This window comes from Haplochromis burtoni, unplaced genomic scaffold (genome assembly GCF_018398535.1).
Source record: "Haplochromis burtoni strain Fernald_Lab_line unplaced genomic scaffold, NCSU_Asbu1 Contig_1547, whole genome shotgun sequence".
In the NCBI taxonomy this organism is placed as follows: Eukaryota; Metazoa; Chordata; class Actinopteri; order Cichliformes; family Cichlidae; genus Haplochromis; species Haplochromis burtoni.
This window is the reverse complement of record NW_024583908.1, coordinates 23,143-40,966: the sequence shown is the minus strand read 5'-3', so window position 1 is coordinate 40,966 and position 17,824 is coordinate 23,143. Positions and strand designations below refer to the sequence as shown.

The window sequence follows — 17,824 nt, the reverse complement described above, 5'->3', positions numbered from 1 at the left end:
CTTCTTCCATGTGAGGGTGAAGAGGTGACCCTCCTGGATAAGATGGTGAAGGTTTGCTGCGTTTTGGTGAACAGTGTGATAAAAAAAAACTGATGTGATGTTCTATAAGGTGGTTTTAATAAAAAAAGAGGCAAAAATTAGTTCGTTTCTTTATTCAACTTTTGAACAGTGGTACAGTCAGAGTACAGTTCAGCAAACCTGATACCTGCAAGGGGAAAACATGCAAAAATAATCAAGGGCCATTTATCACAGCAGCCACAACCACAGACTGTATATAAAAGACCGAAGTCTCATCCTCAGCATTTTGGCAGCTGCTGTCTTGATGTTTTTGCAGTCTGACTTCTTTTTGCAAACAGACGTCGCCCCCTGCTGGTCAGTAGAAAGAAAGCAAATTCAAGGCACTTCCTCACAGACTCCGCTTTTGAAATCTTTGAGGTTACATGCATCTTTCTTTAATATACAGTCTGTGGGCACAGCAGAAATTATACAGGATGTTGGCTAGCTGTGGAGCATTGCAAAGCCATCTAAATTTAATTCACATATATTTCCATTTGTATGTAATTTAGTTTTTTAAATTTCAGATTGCACATATAGTATTTTACAATTATAAGTGGGGTTTGATGACAGCTTTAAAGACAAAGCTTTAAAGATAGATCATCAAGTTTATATATAATGAGCCTTTTTTTAAGATATGCATGATTTGAACTAGAATTTTATACAATAAACCATTTTCAACCCTTGTAGCAAGTTCCAACTAAAAATCATAGAGAGAGGGATCCACAATGATAAACTAAAATATGTATTTAGAACTCTAATGAAGAAACAATGCCATCTGTTAAATATTTGACTAACAGGGAGACTATGCAAGTAACAGCACAGGCTGACCAATGCCAATGCCAAACACACATTAGTTAACACTTTATCTTACTCAGATCATTTAAATAAGATTTATGGCACATACACCAGATGTATCAGGCTAACTAACCACAACTGCACACCACTGTCACCATCACCTGCGTGGCTTTGAATGATTCAATCGTGCCGCCTCCTATAAACATGCAGGTCATACGGACTATGCTTCTAAATTGTCTTTGTTTGTAAGTATGGTGATCCTGTCCAGTGATTCCCACCAAGTGGATCCTGGGAAAAATTCCATCCACGATGAACATTAGCAGGTAGGGAAAGTAGATAAATACATTTTTGTATGTACAAACTGGAGAAGCCGGCTCAGTCTAGTTTTACCCTAGATGCTCGTTACTACATCACATGCCTTCGGTTTTGGTCAAGCATGTACTCTTAATGTTGTGTGGAAGCTACTGTTGATCATGCTGCTGTGGCTCCATGTTCTGCTCGGGCTGCTGCAGCTGGATGAGTCCTCCATCCTGCGCTGTGTTGTACGAGCCGCAGCTGGTGCACTTCATTCCCAGCACATGGAAAGGCACCGTACAGTGAGCTTGGCAGTCGTTACACATAATCTGCAGTAAGGACATTAAAAAAAATAAAAATAAATCATCAAACAGAACAAATATCGGTTTCATATTCACATTTAGATAAATGCACCAGCATTTTATTGTGTTATCGAAGGCCTACTTTGACCATTGCTCCTTGGTACTCAGTGGGCATTGGTGACTGAGCGATCTCTTTATCTATCTCCTTCCAGTGGTTCTGCATGTCACAAGCACTGTGCATGCACAGTGGGCAGCGATAAGCTCTGAAACAAACACAGGGGAGGGAAAAAAACAATCATATGGAAGGCCACCAGCAATCAAATAAGAGGACACAAAAATCCCTACATTGCCACAATGTAGCCTTTAAAAAGCTGATCAGAAACCGTTTTTGCTCTATACCAGGTAGATTGGACAAGCTTTTACAAATTACAGAAGCCTGCACAAAAACCTGACCTCTGACCTTGACGTCAAGGTCACTGAGATTCAAACTTATCTGAGATTTTTTAGTAGATGGAACTACTGTATCAATTTCAAAATCTTACATGGTCTCGTTTACAAACTTGTGTCGACACATCCTGCATGCTTAGCAGGGCAACAACAATACTCCGTCAGCCTTTTACGGCTGAGGGGTAAAAAGCAGACTATAACCCGGTCCGTTAATTACAACAACATCTTATTTTACCAGAAAAAGGAGTTCATTAAACATACCCTGTTCTGATCATGTCATCAAAGCAGGTCCTGTAGAAGAGGGTGAACAAACGCATTGTTACTATTATGTCACAATAGATCGTGAAGATATTTTAATCTGCAGTCAGTTTGTCAGTGCTGAGTCTGTTTTGTCATTACTGCAAAATTGTGTTCTTGGAGACTCTGGCAGCAGGATATACTACAAAGGTAGTTTTGAGTACTATGTGTTTGTCTGTGAACAGATACTGTCAAACTGACAGTGTTGCAATCAGGCACCTATTTGACATTTTGGTCAGATAGGTGCCTGATCCTACTCAAATATCTGTGATTCATTTCCCTACACATGCATTAAACATTCATATTATTAAAAGAGTCACAATAATAAATGGAGTGTGCTTCACTATAGTTTTCTGTCACAAATTTTCCACAGACTTCTGGATGCTTTCAAGTTAATTTGTGCGTGTGTGTGTGTGAGCAGCGACACTGAACTATCAGCAGCAGCAAATAGGAGAAACAGGACTGTTGACCTGATTTTGATATTAGACTGTAACTATTTTTCCACCAGCATAGTCGTGTAGGTGAGATATTTCACACAGAAAAAAAACTGGATAAGTCACCAAATCAGTCTAACAGGACTAATTCCAGTAAAGTAAAATCAGTCATTATTAAAGATTAAGATGTGAAAGACTTTTTGTGTTGGAAGTGGGAAAAATGCCCAGTGTGTTTTTTTAAATATCATTTTGTGCCACTGGTAGAAATTAAAAAATACACTATTAAACCCCATAACCCTGAACTGACAGTATCCAGAGAGTAAGGAATCCTACTTGTGTAGAAGATGGCCACATGGAAGAACGTGAGCTCCAATCCTGGATGTGTGAATATCCTGCATTAAAAAACATTTAAAAAAGAAAGAAATATATATTAAACTCTGGAGAAAACAGATTAAAAAAAGAGCCACCATTCTCCTCGCCTTCTATCCCATTAATGCTGTTACCTCCATGCAGACAGGACAGTTCTGCCTTGAAACATTTTCAACACACTGAAACATAGAAAATAAAGGGAAATTAAAACTGTGAGGGCTCAACATACAGATAGATGTAGGCGAGTCAGGAACACAGCGATAGTCACCTTGTGGTTTCCTTGCAGATCCTGAGCTAAACACAAATTGCACTTCTCGCAGTGAAAGTACTTCTCTCTGGGCCCAATCCTGTAGAGGCACATTTGAAAACTCACTAAATGACAAATTTTGCCATCACGTGTTTCGGGAACAGTGAAATATCAGCATGATAACACAACACTGTGATTTTTATCTCTGACAGTTTCTTAATGAATTAAGAAAAATGGGAAAACTTTGTGGGGAACGTTAAGAAGACATTTCCCCAGTACCCGTATCATTATTACTACTAAAGTTACACATAGAAATATTTAGACACTATAAACATCAAATATATTGAATCAGTTTCTTACCTGCAGATTCCACAGGGCTGACAGTGGTACTGCTTCTTGTCTTTGTCGAACAAGTGGCAAATGTCGCAGTAATACTCCCCAAACAGCAAATGACATTGCTGACAAGTCTGCTGTGTCTACAAAAGTATAACATTTGTACAGCTTTTTCCCTTCATCTGAGCTAACCATAATGAAAAGTACAACTCAAGCACTAAGGTGACATCGAGACGTCCTGCTGTAACCGACGGTGGAGCTCAAACACGTTAACTAGCTTTTCCTCAGTTACCTGCTGCACCGTCAGACACGCTGAGCACTGCACCTCTCTGACTTTGAATCGATCCATCTGGTGGTTCTCCTCTGCATCGTGGCACAGCCGACACACGTACAGTTTACCGCAGCAAGGTGCCTGCAGTACAGCAGAAACGCGATTACACAGGGCACAGACAGGGATGGGTATAGTAGTATGGGCTCAAATTGTGGTCATAAATATTTTGTACTTGTAAATCAGGATTTGTATGTGTAAAAAGAATTTGTGTGTGTGTAAAAAAGATTTGTGTGTGGACTTAGCCAAAAAATACATGTGAAACTCTGCACTCAAGTTTCAAGTTACAAGTATGAATTTTGACCTGTTTTTTCTTCCTTTCATCTGATTGGCCAATGTCGTGTCAATCACAAATTGAACTATCCAATCAGAGAACAGGTGGGTTTGGCTATTGGAGGGGTGCTTTATGGAGCTTCAGGTCCTTAAAGGGAATAAATGCCCTTTTATTGAATTATTTTTATTGAAGTATTTTTTGGCTAAGTCCACACACAAATCTGTTTTACACATAAAAATCCTGATTTACAAGTACAAAATATTCATGACTACAATTTGAGCCCATATAGTAGTCCTATCACAGTTTGTGTAGCTGTAGCAATAAGTTACTAAGCGTGTGTGTGTGTGTGTGTGTGTGTGCGCGCGCGCGCGCGCCTAAATGTAATCCTTATTCTGAAAATTCTTTATTAAACAGTGCTGACAAAGTTCAAGAGGGAGCTTGGCACTGTCATGGAAATTATGTGTGTGTCTGAAAATATGATATGCATGTGTATATATGAATAAACTTTAAATTTCTCCCGAACAGCAGTAAGTCAAGAAGCCCCTCTCTCTTAAACAACTGAAAAAATGCTCTGCTACTGGAAAGAAGTACAAATAATTAAATAACAATTTGCTGCAGTACACCCACCTTTATTTGACATATTTGACCTTATCAAACAAAAGCCGGTGATATATAACAAAACAACATTTATAAATTCCCCTGATAACTGGAGCTGTTTGGATTCTCATACCCAGGCTGCTGGCTGACTGAACTCTGAACAGCTTTAGCCAACATGTCCATGTTCAACTACTAATCAAGTGTCTGATTAGGCGTGCTGTTATAAAGGTCTTGGCTCACAGTGAAGAGCTTCCATACTAATGACACGGCCTGACCACCCCTTAAGTAATTAATTAAAAATTGGCAATGAGGACATGAGGATAAAATATATTTGTCACGTCACGTGTTAGGTAAAACAGGACATGATATCGTGTGGCATCAGACGTTTTGGCTCCAAGACCTAAAAAAAAAAGTACATTCTCCCTGCTGTTTGAAAATATAAAGATGAGTCATCAACTTATCAAACGTCAGATAGGCTGTTTACACACTTTTAATAGATCTGTACATCAAATTTGGACACAATGTAAAAGATTTAAATATAAACAGTGTGTAAAGGTTACGTAATTAAAACGTATATAAAATAAATGATAAATTCCCCACGCCTTTCCTTGACCCCCCCTGACGTTTTCTGTCAAGGCCAAGTACAACCGATTAGGAAGGCAACAATTTTAAATTCTATTCAGTTTTGTGCTCTTTTGCGCTAAACACATAAACTCTCATTTTTCCTATTTGTCAAATGTGAGAGGGAGCAGGCTTCCTTGTCTCCTCCGCGCGTAATTATGATGGGAAGGACTAAGACCGGAGGGAAGGAGGCGAGAAAAGCTCCAGAAACTCTCAAGCCCCTCGCTTCAACAACGCCGTGCAGATATTATGCAAAATCATGCCGTCTGAAACATTTATTATTATTTAACCCTGTTACAGCGACGTTTGCCGGCTGAAGACTAAATAACTAGCTAGCTAGCTAACTATGACAGTCTCTAGCAGAGATATACCGACGACATAATCGTTATAGCACAGTTATAACTTGGCACCGTATATTTAAGACAAATGTATGAACATTTTTTAAAGCATTTTACTCACTTTCAATAAGCAGCTTCGAATGTAATGATCACAACCAGCAGAAGCAGCCATGCTTACCCCGAAATGGAATGCTTCTTCTTCTCCCTCCGCTCTAGAGCGTTGCACGGTTGGCTCCTGTGTTGTTGATTATGTCATCGTTGAGGTTGCATTAGCGCCACCTCTGCTTCGGAATGTGAATCGCAGTCTGCACAAATCCTACCCAATGACTCAAAACACAAAAACGGAAAAACAAACAGACACAAAATTAATACAAAACAAAAGAAACTATTTTATACAGTATTTTATTGCGCCCATAAATACTGTCTCTTAAAGAACATTAAACATGTCCACACAACTTCAACCTCCTAGGACCTGGCGTCCACATATGTGGACATCACATTTTGGGTTATTTAGACCAAAATACTCAATTTTGCTCTACAAGGGCCTGATATCCACTTATGAGGACATTATACTGGTACTGTTCTATCAAAATTTTAAACGAATATCCTCATATCCTCATATGTGGATATGAGGGCGAATATCCTCATATGTGGCTCTCATTTTTCTTAGAAACAAAAATTAGGTAAAAAAAACAAAAACAAAACGCTGATAATTCTTTGTTTTTACATTTATCAGGTCCCAATCAGCCCAAATATCAAAGAGAAATTAAAAATGCATGCTGTGGAAGAGTTCAGGTCTTTGGAGGTTAAGGTTCATTTTAGCCTAAATAGCGATCTCATTTCAGCCTAACAGTGTTCACACAGACCAGCAAGATTCATTCTAAGTTAAAATATTCTCTTTTTGTATTGTTTCCCTGCTTTATCTACATTTCTTATTTCTGAAATAATCTTGTTGTTTATAATATAGAATCCTCCCCTTTGCTTTAGTGTTCCATTTCCCTCACCACATTGCTGTGCACCAGACTTTTTCTGTGGTCTTTGATTTGCTTATGAGTGTCTAAGCCTAATTTCCAAGCCTCTTCATTCTTCTTTAGACCCATGACCACATAAACCCAATAAGCATGCCATGGTAAATGAGCTGGGACTGTGCTTGTAAATAAGATGCAAGGATTTTAGACTTTATGAACAGAAACAGAGCAGATTTAGAGGGTTTCTGGTTTATTCTACCTGACCTCTATATGGATACAGCCTAGAATACCACACAATTTGGAATTTGCTTTATTCTGACACCTTTTTTCAGGCATTTTTAAAGTATTAATTTAAAGGTTTTGGACTCACGTAGTAAATATTTCATTTCAAGAAGGCCTACCATCAGTATTTACTATTTTCATCCATAAATGTAGTATCTTAGTATTGAAAAGAAGAAGGCTACCTGAAGGGTAACTGAACTGATTTTAGGTGGGATCAGCTGAATGTGTTTTCTTCAATAAGATTTCAAGTGGCAGTCATGGAATCTGGCTTGTTAGTGTATACAACTCCCATCACTTTCACACCATTTACACTCTCACTCATCTTTACCCCACCTACCTCTATGGAATCCACGTTTGTATGGACTAAGTAGTCACATAAACTGTTAAAAAAAAAGAAAAAAAAGAAAAAAGAAAATCTGTTAGTCTGAATCAACTGGTTTAATAATGGTTCGAAATTATTGAAGCATCCAGAAGAAAACTTTTTTCTTAGATATTATGGAGCAAATAAGAAAATAATTTGCATGCAATTTTTAAGAGCTAAAATAGCGTACACATATGATTCATTTGTAGCTCCTGAAGATTTATAGTGAAAATCGCCAGTTTTAGGAGTATTGACATATAGTATTGCATCACTACAAGTAAGACAATAACCCAAAACCAGTGATTCTCATTATACATGTTCAACAGCTGTGCATGAATTATACTCAATACATGGATCCTGACCAAGCAATTATCCAATATACTCAGCTGATATTGATCTATCATAGGTGTACACTTAGATTAATATGTTTTTGGACAATGACACATTTCATATAATTTTGGAATGAAGACAAGGATTAAAGCAGAGAAACCCACAAACAAGCAGCGGCTGTAGTAAATACCTGGCACAGCATTTAGTGATGCCCATGACTTATAGACTCAAGGTAATTATTGAATGGGAATCATTGTCATCCACTCATTAATGACAATTCTTACATTTAAGTTTATGTTAGTGTGTTCAATTATGTTTTGTACCTTAAAATGGGGGACTGACATTAAGATAAAACGTCTGAGTAATGAATGGTTAATACAACACTTTCGTAAAACCCTTTAAATTAAAGCCTGTACATGAGTCGCTGGTCCACTGGTGTTCAGAGGCAAAGTTACAAAAGACTGTGCAATTGTTGAACTACTTATCAACCTAATTCTGACTGTATTGGTGAATATTTTGCAATATTTTTCTCAATATGATTTTTTTTTTAACATAGCATAATTTCAAAAGAGCAAGGGTGAACTCAGGTAAATTAGGGTACTTTGGTAAATCTCCTGAGATACTGTGAAAAAAAAAAAACTATGTATGACATTTAACTGTTGTTATATATCCCCTCTCGCCCCTGCAGGGTCCTCTACCAGAGGCCTGGGAGCTTGACGGTATCGCAGTATCTTAGCTGTTCCTAGGACTGCACTCTTCTGGACAGGGATCTTGGATGTTGTTCCTGGGATCTGCTGGAGCCACTCGCCTAGCTTGGGAGTCACCGCACCTAGTGCTCCGATTACCACTGGGACCACTGTTACCTTCACCCTCCACATGTTCTCCAGCTCCTCTCTGAGCCCTTGGTACTTCTCAAGCGTCTCATGTTCCTTCTTCCTGATGTTGTTGTCATTTGGTATCACTACATCGATCACTACGGCCGTCTTCTTCTGTTTGTCCACCACCACTATGTCCGGTTGGTTAGCCACCACCATTTTGTCTGTTTGTATCTGGAAATCCCACAGGATCTTAGCTCGGTCATTCTCCACCACCCTTGGGGGCGTCTCCCATTTTGACCATATTTGGCAATCGGCACAGATGTCAGCCACTTGGTTATGGCGTTCCATGTATGCCTTGCCTGCTAGCATCTTTCACCCTGCTTTTATGTGCTGGATTGTCTCAGGGGCATTTTTACACAGCCTGCACCTGGGGTCTTGCCTGGTGTGATAGACCCCAGCCTCTATGGATCTTGTACTCAGAGCTTGTTCTTGTGCTGCCGTAATTAGTGCCTCTGTGCTGTCTTTCAGTCCAGCTTTGTCCAGCCACTGGTAGGATTTCTGGATGTAAGCCACCTTCTCTATCTGCCGGTGGTACACACTGTGCAGGGGCCTGTCCTTCCATGATGGTTCCTCGTCTCCCTCCTCTTTCTTGGGTTTCTGCTGTCTGCATGTGGTCAGTTGGGGCCATCTTCCGGATGTATTCATGGATGTTCATTGTCTCTCCTGGACCGTGGTGCTGACACTCACTAATCCCCGGCCTCCTTCCTTCCGCTTGGCGTACAGCCTCAGGGTGGTGGACTTGGGGTGAAACCCTCCATGCATGTTAAGGATTTTCCTTGTCTTGATGTCAGTGGCTTCTATCTCCTCCTTTGGCAAACTTATTATCCCAGCAGAGTACCTGATCATGGGTAGGGCGTAGGTGTTGATAGACCAGATCTTGTTCTTACTGTTCAGCTGACTCCTCAGGACTTGCCTGACCCTCTGCAGGTACTTGGTGGTTGCAGCTTTCCTAGCGGCCTCTTCATGGTTCCCATTTGCCTGTGGGATCCCCAGGTACTTGTAACTGTCCTCAGTGTCTGCAATGTTGCCTTCTGGTAGTTCGATCCCCTCAGTTCTATACCTTCCCTCTATTTGTTATCATCGGACTACACTTCTCCAGTCCGAACAATATTCTGATGTCGTTGGTGTATATCTTGGTGGTGTGTATCAGTGAATCGATGTCTTGTTCACACTTGGCATACACCTTGATGTCATCTTTGTAGAGGAGGTGACTTATTATTTTCTATTTTTATTAAACTTACAGCATGTAAAATCTCACCATTAGATTTCAGTAGATTGCAGATTGCAGTCAATTGCTGTCACTTTTCTTATCCCTCCTAATTCAAGTCCATAAACCGAGCTACAGTAGCTCTGCTCACTCTGCTAATTCTGACTGTTGTTCAATCTTGGTTTAATCTCTTTTTTTGCTTTTTGGACAAGCAAACTTACCGAAACGTCTTCAATCATATTGACGACATTTACCTCTCCCTTCAATAAACATCAACTGATTCGGCAGCCTTCATATATCCCGTTCCCGGATCTTTCTTCAGCAGCGCCGCTGGTGTAGTGGTATCATGCAAGATTCCCATTCTTGCGACCCGGGTTCGATTCCCGGGCGGCGCACGCTTCTTTTACAACGGCGATTAAATCTCAAGACATTTGTAATGTGATCAAAATGTTTGACAGTCAAATGTACCCTTTAAAATATTTAGACGTTTCATCGTGACTACTACTCACATAATATGATTTCCAGATGGCTCTATTTATTTTAGCGGATTGAGCAATGATCAGGAACTGAGAAATAAAAATGTGTTCCCCAAAGCCTGTATTAACCATACGTATAGAATAAAAATGCGGGGGCGCATCTTTGTGTGTGGGAGCAGGAGCGCTTGATTTTGGCTTAATTTCAGCGCGCAGGTTGACGCTGCTGACGCTGCTCCTCCGCCATCTTCAACTTCCTATTGTTTGCATCAGACTGAGGCTGTCTGCGGTGTTTGCCAGAGAGAGCAGAGTCAACCGCAGATATATTATTAAATAGTAGATTTAGTCTTTACGTTCGGGTCGCTAAGTTCAGCACAAACCATTTGTATGTCACTGGATTAAAGCTATCTCAGGACGAAACCACTGAACCTTGATGATGGAGGACGATCAACCCAGAACCTTGTGAGTATCAGCGGCCTTGTCTATGCCCTGGAACGGGAAGGCTTCGTCTAACTGCTGCGCGTCCGAAATATTTCCACGTTGTTGTTTCAATTAAAAGCTTTTAAACCTCGTCATTAAGGGTGTTTCATTTCTGTTATTATATACTACAATTCATGGATGTAATACAACACACGCAGCTCTTTGTTTGTTGGGTTTATTTGGATAAATAGACGGAACCTTAATTTCCTTGCAAACGAAAGTGAATTGTTAGCTAATGCTAGCTAGCACCTCCTAAACATTCGAACACATCTAGCAAGTCAGTTCTTCGAAAGTACTCCCTTTTGCGTGCAATGATAGCTAAAATAAAATAAAACGCTTTGTTTTATTGATAGTGTAAACACTTTAGCGAAAATGTAACAACAAGGATAGTATTTTATAAAGTGTCTAGCTGCCAAGACACTTAGCTCGAGGCCCGTAAACCGGTTAGCGGTATCTTTAGCTAGCTGGCGGACAAGCCACGTCAACGCTCGTGGAGACGGCGTGGGACATCTCCAGTGAGGGGGTGAAATCACTGACTGTTTTTGTAAAGCACACTCTGTCCCCGACAATGTTTTGTTCCAATTCATTTATGGCTGTTATGTTGCTATAATTCATTGTTGTGGGTTGTAAGCTAGCCTGGTTAACTAGCCTTTGTTTGCATGCTACTTCCTGTTTGACTAAAGCTCAACTCCCCCATCTCTCTCCTTTTGCAGGTATGTGGGGAATCTGTCCAGGGATGTCACCGAGCCCCTCATTCTGCAGGTCTTCACACAGATAGGCCCCTGCAAGAGCTGTAAAATGATAGTCGATGTGAGTGCTATTGTCTCTGCTGTATACAGTGTGGTGTGGCTGTCTTTCAGCAGTGGGGTGAGCGGTTATGGCGCTGCTTGTGGAAGTCTCGGCCAATGTGTCATTTTTTTCTTCTTCTTGTAATCCATTATATCGGACCTTTCACATTCATCTATACTAGGTGATTTTTATTTTCTCTAGTGGTTAAATATTTGACTTAAAATCAGTCTTGATTTCCCATTAACAGACAGCTGGAAATGATCCGTACTGCTTCGTGGAGTTCTATGACCACAGGCATGCTGCTGCCTCATTGGCAGCTATGAATGGAAGGAAAATAATGGGTAAGGTAAGCTATCGTATCTACAGGGTGAGTGGGGATGGGTGGGCTTTGGGTGTGGAAAATGTGAGGGAAAAAAGTTATTTTTAACATGAAAGAAAAACTAGTGGGTTTCTGCATTCCATATAATATTTATTAGATATTCTAAATGACAAGGGGCGGCTACTTGATCAAGTGATGACAGTTTCTTTATATGATGAAAACTGGTTCCACCAGGCCACTCAGTCTTTATGTTGAGGAAATCTACATAGTTCTTTTGTTAAGTGTGAGCTCTCTGCTTTCAATATTTTAAGCAGAGTGCAGTAATTTAATAAAGTGTTCTAAAATGGAGGAACTTGATAAAGCCCTACAATCTAGAACAATAGAGGAAATAATTAACATTGTAAACGGCAACATTTAAGAGACCCCAGGGGCTGATAAAAGAATATTAAAGTGGTGCAGGAATGGTGTAGTAATGAGTTCAGTGCTGGGACTTTAACCTAGAAGTCAAATAGATGTGCTGAGCGACCAGTCTGCTTAGATGAGATGTATGTATTATATTCTATTTGAATTTTTATTTATATTTAACATATTGTATTAAATCATTCATTTAATCATTCATTGTTATATTGCGGGCTTTATAAAAATGCATAGCTTTCCTTAAGGTTATTGAAAGCCTATTTGGAGTCAAGATCAGCTTTAAAATAATAAAAAAAAAAACAATTAATTTAAAATTGGCTTTTAATTAACTTGTGTATTGGAGATTGCCAGGTTTTACTGTATATTGTAAACCTACTCCACCTGCCTTCTTTTTTTCTCCGCTCTTCTCACAGGAAGTCAAAGTCAACTGGGCCACGACACCAACCAGCCAGAAAAAAGACACAAGTAGTAAGTAAAACTATTTGTATATGAAGAAGTGAAGTTTTGAACTTTAACACACTAAAAGAGTCCCTGTGATAATATTGCTGAATAAGTACTGCAGAACTTAAGCATTTGATTTTTGATTGATTTTATGCTTATTTTGTCCTTCCTCTGTTAACAAACTGATAGCAATCAGCGGTCTCTAATAGGAACTAAGGTTCTTGGAAAGTATAAAGCTTGAAACAGAGTGTGTACTCTAATGCACAGTGGGTCTAAACCACATTTTTCCTCCAAATAGATCATTTTCATGTTTTTGTTGGCGACCTCAGCCCAGAAATAACCACAGAAGACGTCAAAGCTGCCTTTGGTCCATTTGGCAGGATATCGTAAGTTTCAAACTAATGTTTACTATCAAAGATCAAGTCTGGGTTAACACACATGACCACATATTCCCATTTAGATATATTAAGAAAAGAATGAAATAAATCTCAGGCAGAGGAGGAGAGGGCCCATTGTCTTATTTAGAGACCTGCTAGTCCTCTTACAGCAGAGACTTCTGGTTGTGCTGAATGTTTGTGACAAGCTGCTGTTTGGTGATTTTTGTCTGCAGAGATGCTCGTGTTGTGAAAGACATGGCTACAGGGAAATCTAAAGGCTATGGCTTCGTGTCTTTCTTTAACAAATGGGTAAGTAGGCGTCATGTGAGTTTAATATTGCTGTTAATGAGGCTCGGAAGCACTTTGTGTCTATGAATTCTCTCTCTCTCTCTGTATATTAACATTTTCACATAGATTGCTTGTTGGTTTGTTTGCAGTGCTTCTGCAGAGGTGCACTCTAGATTTCATGTTAAGACTCCCAGTGGATGAAATAAGATTATTTTTCTTCATTCCAGGATGCAGAGAATGCCATTCAGCACATGGGGGGGCAGTGGTTAGGAGGTAGACAGATTCGAACTAACTGGGCCACAAGAAAGCCTCCTGCCCCAAAGACCACCCATGAAAGTATGTTATACAGGATTTGTAAGATATGCAGATTTACAGGTGTCCTTATATGTACGGATGGATGGATTCATTAACAGAAGCTTGTCTTTTCTCACCAGATAACTCCAAGCATCTCTCTTTTGATGAGGTAGTGAATCAGTCCAGCCCCAGTAACTGCACTGTGTATTGTGGTGGAGTCAGCACAGGACTGACGGGTAATGAAATATATGAGTACCATTGACAACATAACTATGATAATTACAGCAGATCTGTTGCTATTCAGATGGATATGACTGCTCATATTTAAGCTTTTCGTTATTAGTCAATGATCTTTCAAACAAGCAGGAAAAAACCCAAAACGCCTCACCCCTATACGAGTTTAACGATACACAAATGTCACTGCTCGGTATGAACTTTGGTTTTACATCATGTTCAGTACTGCAAGAAGATTGAAAAAGGGCATATTTTTACCTTATCCAAAACCGAATGAGCCATTAAATTAGTTAGTAGTTATGATCAGTGTGATTTCCTCAGTGTCAGGCTAATTAAACCCATCACTGTGTGAGCAAAGGAGACACTGGTTGTGGAGGAAGGCAATTTAAAACTCAACATTTATTTGGAGCCAACATGTAAAATAAAGCTTGCATAATTTCAATTCAATTTCAATTTTATTTCTATAGCACATTTAAAAGTCACAGGTACAACAAAGTGCTTCACAGACGAGCCATATTTGCAGATTTACAACAAAAGAGAACAGTCAACAACAAAAAATACAGTTATATAATGGTAATATTACAACAAGCACGAACCGGGAGGAAATTATACTAAGTGGTTTGAAAGGCGAGCTTAAACAAATGGGTTTTTAACCGTGATTTGAAAGATTGAGTAGTTTCCGACGCACGGACATCAACCGGCAAGCTGTTCCAAAGTTTTGGTGCAGCAAAAGCAAAGGCACGATCCCCTTTCGTCTTTAGTCGAGACATTGGTTGCATTAGGAGCCCCTGATTAGAGGATCTGAGTGCCCTTGTGGGGATATATAAATTAAGAAGGTCAATCAGATAACTAGGTGCCAGGTTATTTAAAATTTTAAAAGTGTATAGAAGGATTTTAAAAACAATACGGTATTTGACAGGAAGCCAATGAAGGTTAGCTAGAATAGGAGTGATATGATCCTGTCTTCTAGTGCCGCTTAAAAGGCGTGCAGCGGCATTCTGGACTAATTGTAGGCGTTGGATGAGGGACAGTTGCAGGCCTAGGTAAAGAGAATTACAATAGTCCAGCCTAGAGGTTATAAAAGCATGAATGAGCCTTTCAAGGTCCTTGTGTTGCCTTCGAAATTTGGCGTAGTTGGAAGAAGCTGGTTTTTACTACTGCAGCCACTTGCTTATCTAATTTGAGGGAACTGTCCAGCACTACTCCAAGATTTCTTATAGTAGACGATAGGTGACTGGCATAAGAACCTAAGGTCCCCGATAGCTGTTTCAACGGCATGTGGCTACCAAAGACGATCATTTCTGTTTTATTTTCGTTGAGGGTGAGCGAATTATGCAGTAGCCAGTCTTTGACGTCACACAGGCAGTTAAGCAACGGCAATAGCGGGGATGGGAGATCCAGGTCTAGAGGGAAGTAGATTTCGATATCATCCGCATAGCAGTGGAAAGAGATATTGTGGTTCCTGAAAAATTTTCCCAGGGGTAGCAGATAGAGAGAAAACAGTGTTGGACTTAACACAGACCCCTGGGGCACACCGCAACGGAGAGGTGCAGAGGAGGAAGAGTGATTTCCCATAGAGACAGAGAAAGACCTCTCAGTTAGGTATGATTTAAACCACGAGAGTACTTTGCCTCTAAGACCAACTACATGTTCAAGCCTGCCCAGCTTTCAAGCTAACGCTGCTAGCATCATGTAGGTGATAGACAAGAACTGGTCTGCTGCCAAAGTGAGCTCTTGAGCTCTTCAATTATTTCTTTCTTTATTTTCCCAATCCTATAGTGCAAATATGTTGACATAAATAGACCTCAGAGTTTAACTGTTTTACTCAGGAGTCCTACTGATTTGTGGAAATTTTTAAGCATAATTTAGTTTATGAATTAATACATAAATGTCTTTACCCATGGTAGCCAAAGCTTTTTGCTGTTGGTTGTCAAATCTTTATTATTAAAATGAGTATATATTTATTAGTAAGCGCAGAGAGATTCAAAGAAGCTGCTCAAGCATCAGTGCATCTGCTAGAGTTCATAGTGAGTTTAACATAGTCATACATGCTTCATTTTAAATGCAGCGATTTAACAAAAAAAGAAAAGCATCAGTTTGTCCCAAAATAAACTTTTCAGATCGTGTTTACCTCAATGAAAGAGACATGTGATGTACTCTATAACTACACTGTAGCTATAGAAATACTATACCTTTTCACTGCTGGAAAAGGTAAAGTATAGCTACATAGCCCAGTCTGTTTATTAGTTTCTGCTTGTTGATTATAAATGTGCTGACCACCTGTATGTGGCATATCCACATGTATCCTGGGTAGCAGTTACTTTATCAGGACACAGCCCTTACAGAAACTGTCTCTAAGAGTCTCATTATTTATGTCTTTTAGAGCAACTAATGAGACAGACCTTCTCCCCCTTTGGACAAATCATGGAAGTCAGAGTTTTTCCTGACAAAGGATATTCATTTGTCAGGTATGTGGATGTTTTCTGTTTTCTTCTTCATTTCTTTGCTTGATCAAACGGTGATGCTAAGGTTTACAGCTGAAAGAAAAGGTTAATGAACTCTTTGGAATGGGCTTGATCCCCCGGCCCTGGTCATAATGATAGACAAGTGTAATTGTGATTACTTTTTGCAGCCTGGAGTACAGATTTTTACTTTGTTCTGTTCACTTTATTGCCCTGAACAGGGGAACTTGATGTGTACCAGTTAGCATGATTAAGAAGGAAAACACCAAAACACTTAACATAAAGAGAAAATATAAAACGGGTTGTTCCAGTGGGTTCATAAACTGTACTGCAAGAGCAGTAGCACTAAATGGAAGCAAAAAGCAGCACTGCCGTGGACACTGAGTATGTCTTAATGGTGTGACATATATGCATCACATACACCTACAGATTTTGTTTACAGGTCTGTGCTGCAACACATTTGTATCAGTTCTAGTCCATGATGAATGTTAGATGTCTACTGTACTATTAGTAGTTTAGCCATTAATAGCCAAGGAATCTAATGGTTTATTCCCCTCTCAGTTTGCTAACAAACACATGCATTGTGGTCATCATTGCTGAGTGGATATTTATGAAATGATGTTCAGCGTTTCCTTAGTCTCTCTCTCTCTCCCTCTGTTTGTCCAGGTTTAACTCCCATGAGTCAGCAGCCCATGCCATTGTGTCTGTGAATGGCTCGTCTATAGAGGGGCACATAGTCAAATGTTACTGGGGTAAAGAGACCCCAGACATGATGAACTCCATGCAGCAGATGCCTGTGCCACAAGTAAGGGTCCTATGAACTGTAGTAAGAGGGACAGCATTACATAATGACTTGGTATGGCAAAGAACACCAAACAAATAGTGCTGCAGTATGTCTTGCTCTAGTTCAGCTCAAGTATCAGCTTTTTTGCTATATGAGGGTATGTGAGTGTTACAAAAAGTATGGGGATAATTGAGTATCCTGTACATGAAATTGATATATTTAAGATACTGTGATGTACTCGGGCAAGTGACCCATTGGCTTGTGTTATTGCAACATGGTCACCTGCAGGAGTCCCAAGCAGGAAGAAAAAGTCACCAGTAATGACCTCACAGCTTTATCTAATATTGTACCCGATATGCAAATAAGTGGTTAATTTAACAAATAAAAAGCCATGCCAGCTATGCCACTGTTAAATAGATTCTGCAAGGTTCTTTGTGGGATCTGCTGCTGTTAAACCATTCTGAAGTTATCCTTTTTTGTGCTATACCCTGCAGCAGAACAAGATGGGCTTTGCTGCAGCCCAGCCTTATGGCCAGTGGGGACAGTGGTACGGCAACGGGCCCCAGATTGGCCAGTATGTCCCCAATGGGTGGCAGGTCCCCACCTACGGTGTCTACGGGCAGGCTTGGAACCAGCAGGGCTTCAAGTAAGTAGCACAGGGCTCCTCTTCTCTGCCTCCTCCTACTCCAACACCATCAGTTCAAGAC

General features: G+C 40.0%; 2 protein-coding genes and 1 non-coding gene across 4 annotated transcripts in view; 2 read left to right on the top strand and 1 right to left on the bottom strand.

Annotated features, from left to right (window-relative positions):
• Positions 1–85: 85 nt before the first annotated feature.
• rchy1 (ring finger and CHY zinc finger domain containing 1) lies at positions 86–6,186 on the bottom strand. 2 transcript variants are annotated; one of them, XM_005952354.3, is made up of 9 exons: positions 5,855–6,186; positions 3,868–3,987; positions 3,603–3,718; positions 3,264–3,342; positions 3,130–3,174; positions 2,960–3,018; positions 2,157–2,186; positions 1,591–1,711; positions 86–1,475 (listed from the first exon to the last, which is right to left on the bottom strand). In XM_005952354.3, exons 1-9 carry the CDS (start codon positions 5,903–5,905, stop codon positions 1,314–1,316), a joined length of 783 nt encoding a protein of 260 aa, XP_005952416.1. In that variant the 5' UTR covers positions 5,906–6,186; the 3' UTR covers positions 86–1,313. The 2 variants fall into 2 exon arrangements, with proteins under 2 accessions (XP_005952416.1, XP_005952417.1); XM_005952355.3 differs by having other exon boundaries at positions 5,912–6,182.
• A 3,897-nt stretch (positions 6,187–10,083) lies between these two features.
• Positions 10,084–10,154, top strand: trnag-ccc. The gene has a single exon. It is a non-coding gene; the product is annotated as a tRNA-Gly (tRNA).
• Positions 10,155–10,463: 309 nt separating this feature from the next.
• LOC102303555 (nucleolysin TIA-1) overlaps positions 10,464–17,824 on the top strand; it is a 10,225-nt gene continuing 2,864 nt past the window's right edge. Inside the window, exons 1-11 of the mRNA XM_005952356.3 lie at positions 10,464–10,694; positions 11,426–11,522; positions 11,749–11,847; positions 12,651–12,705; positions 12,977–13,064; positions 13,289–13,364; positions 13,571–13,679; positions 13,778–13,873; positions 16,255–16,339; positions 17,000–17,138; positions 17,612–17,763. Coding sequence (XP_005952418.1) covers positions 10,666–10,694; positions 11,426–11,522; positions 11,749–11,847; positions 12,651–12,705; positions 12,977–13,064; positions 13,289–13,364; positions 13,571–13,679; positions 13,778–13,873; positions 16,255–16,339; positions 17,000–17,138; positions 17,612–17,763 — 1,025 coding nt within the window. The 5' untranslated portion in view covers positions 10,464–10,665. The remainder of the gene's footprint in view (positions 10,695–11,425; positions 11,523–11,748; positions 11,848–12,650; positions 12,706–12,976; positions 13,065–13,288; positions 13,365–13,570; positions 13,680–13,777; positions 13,874–16,254; positions 16,340–16,999; positions 17,139–17,611; positions 17,764–17,824) is intronic.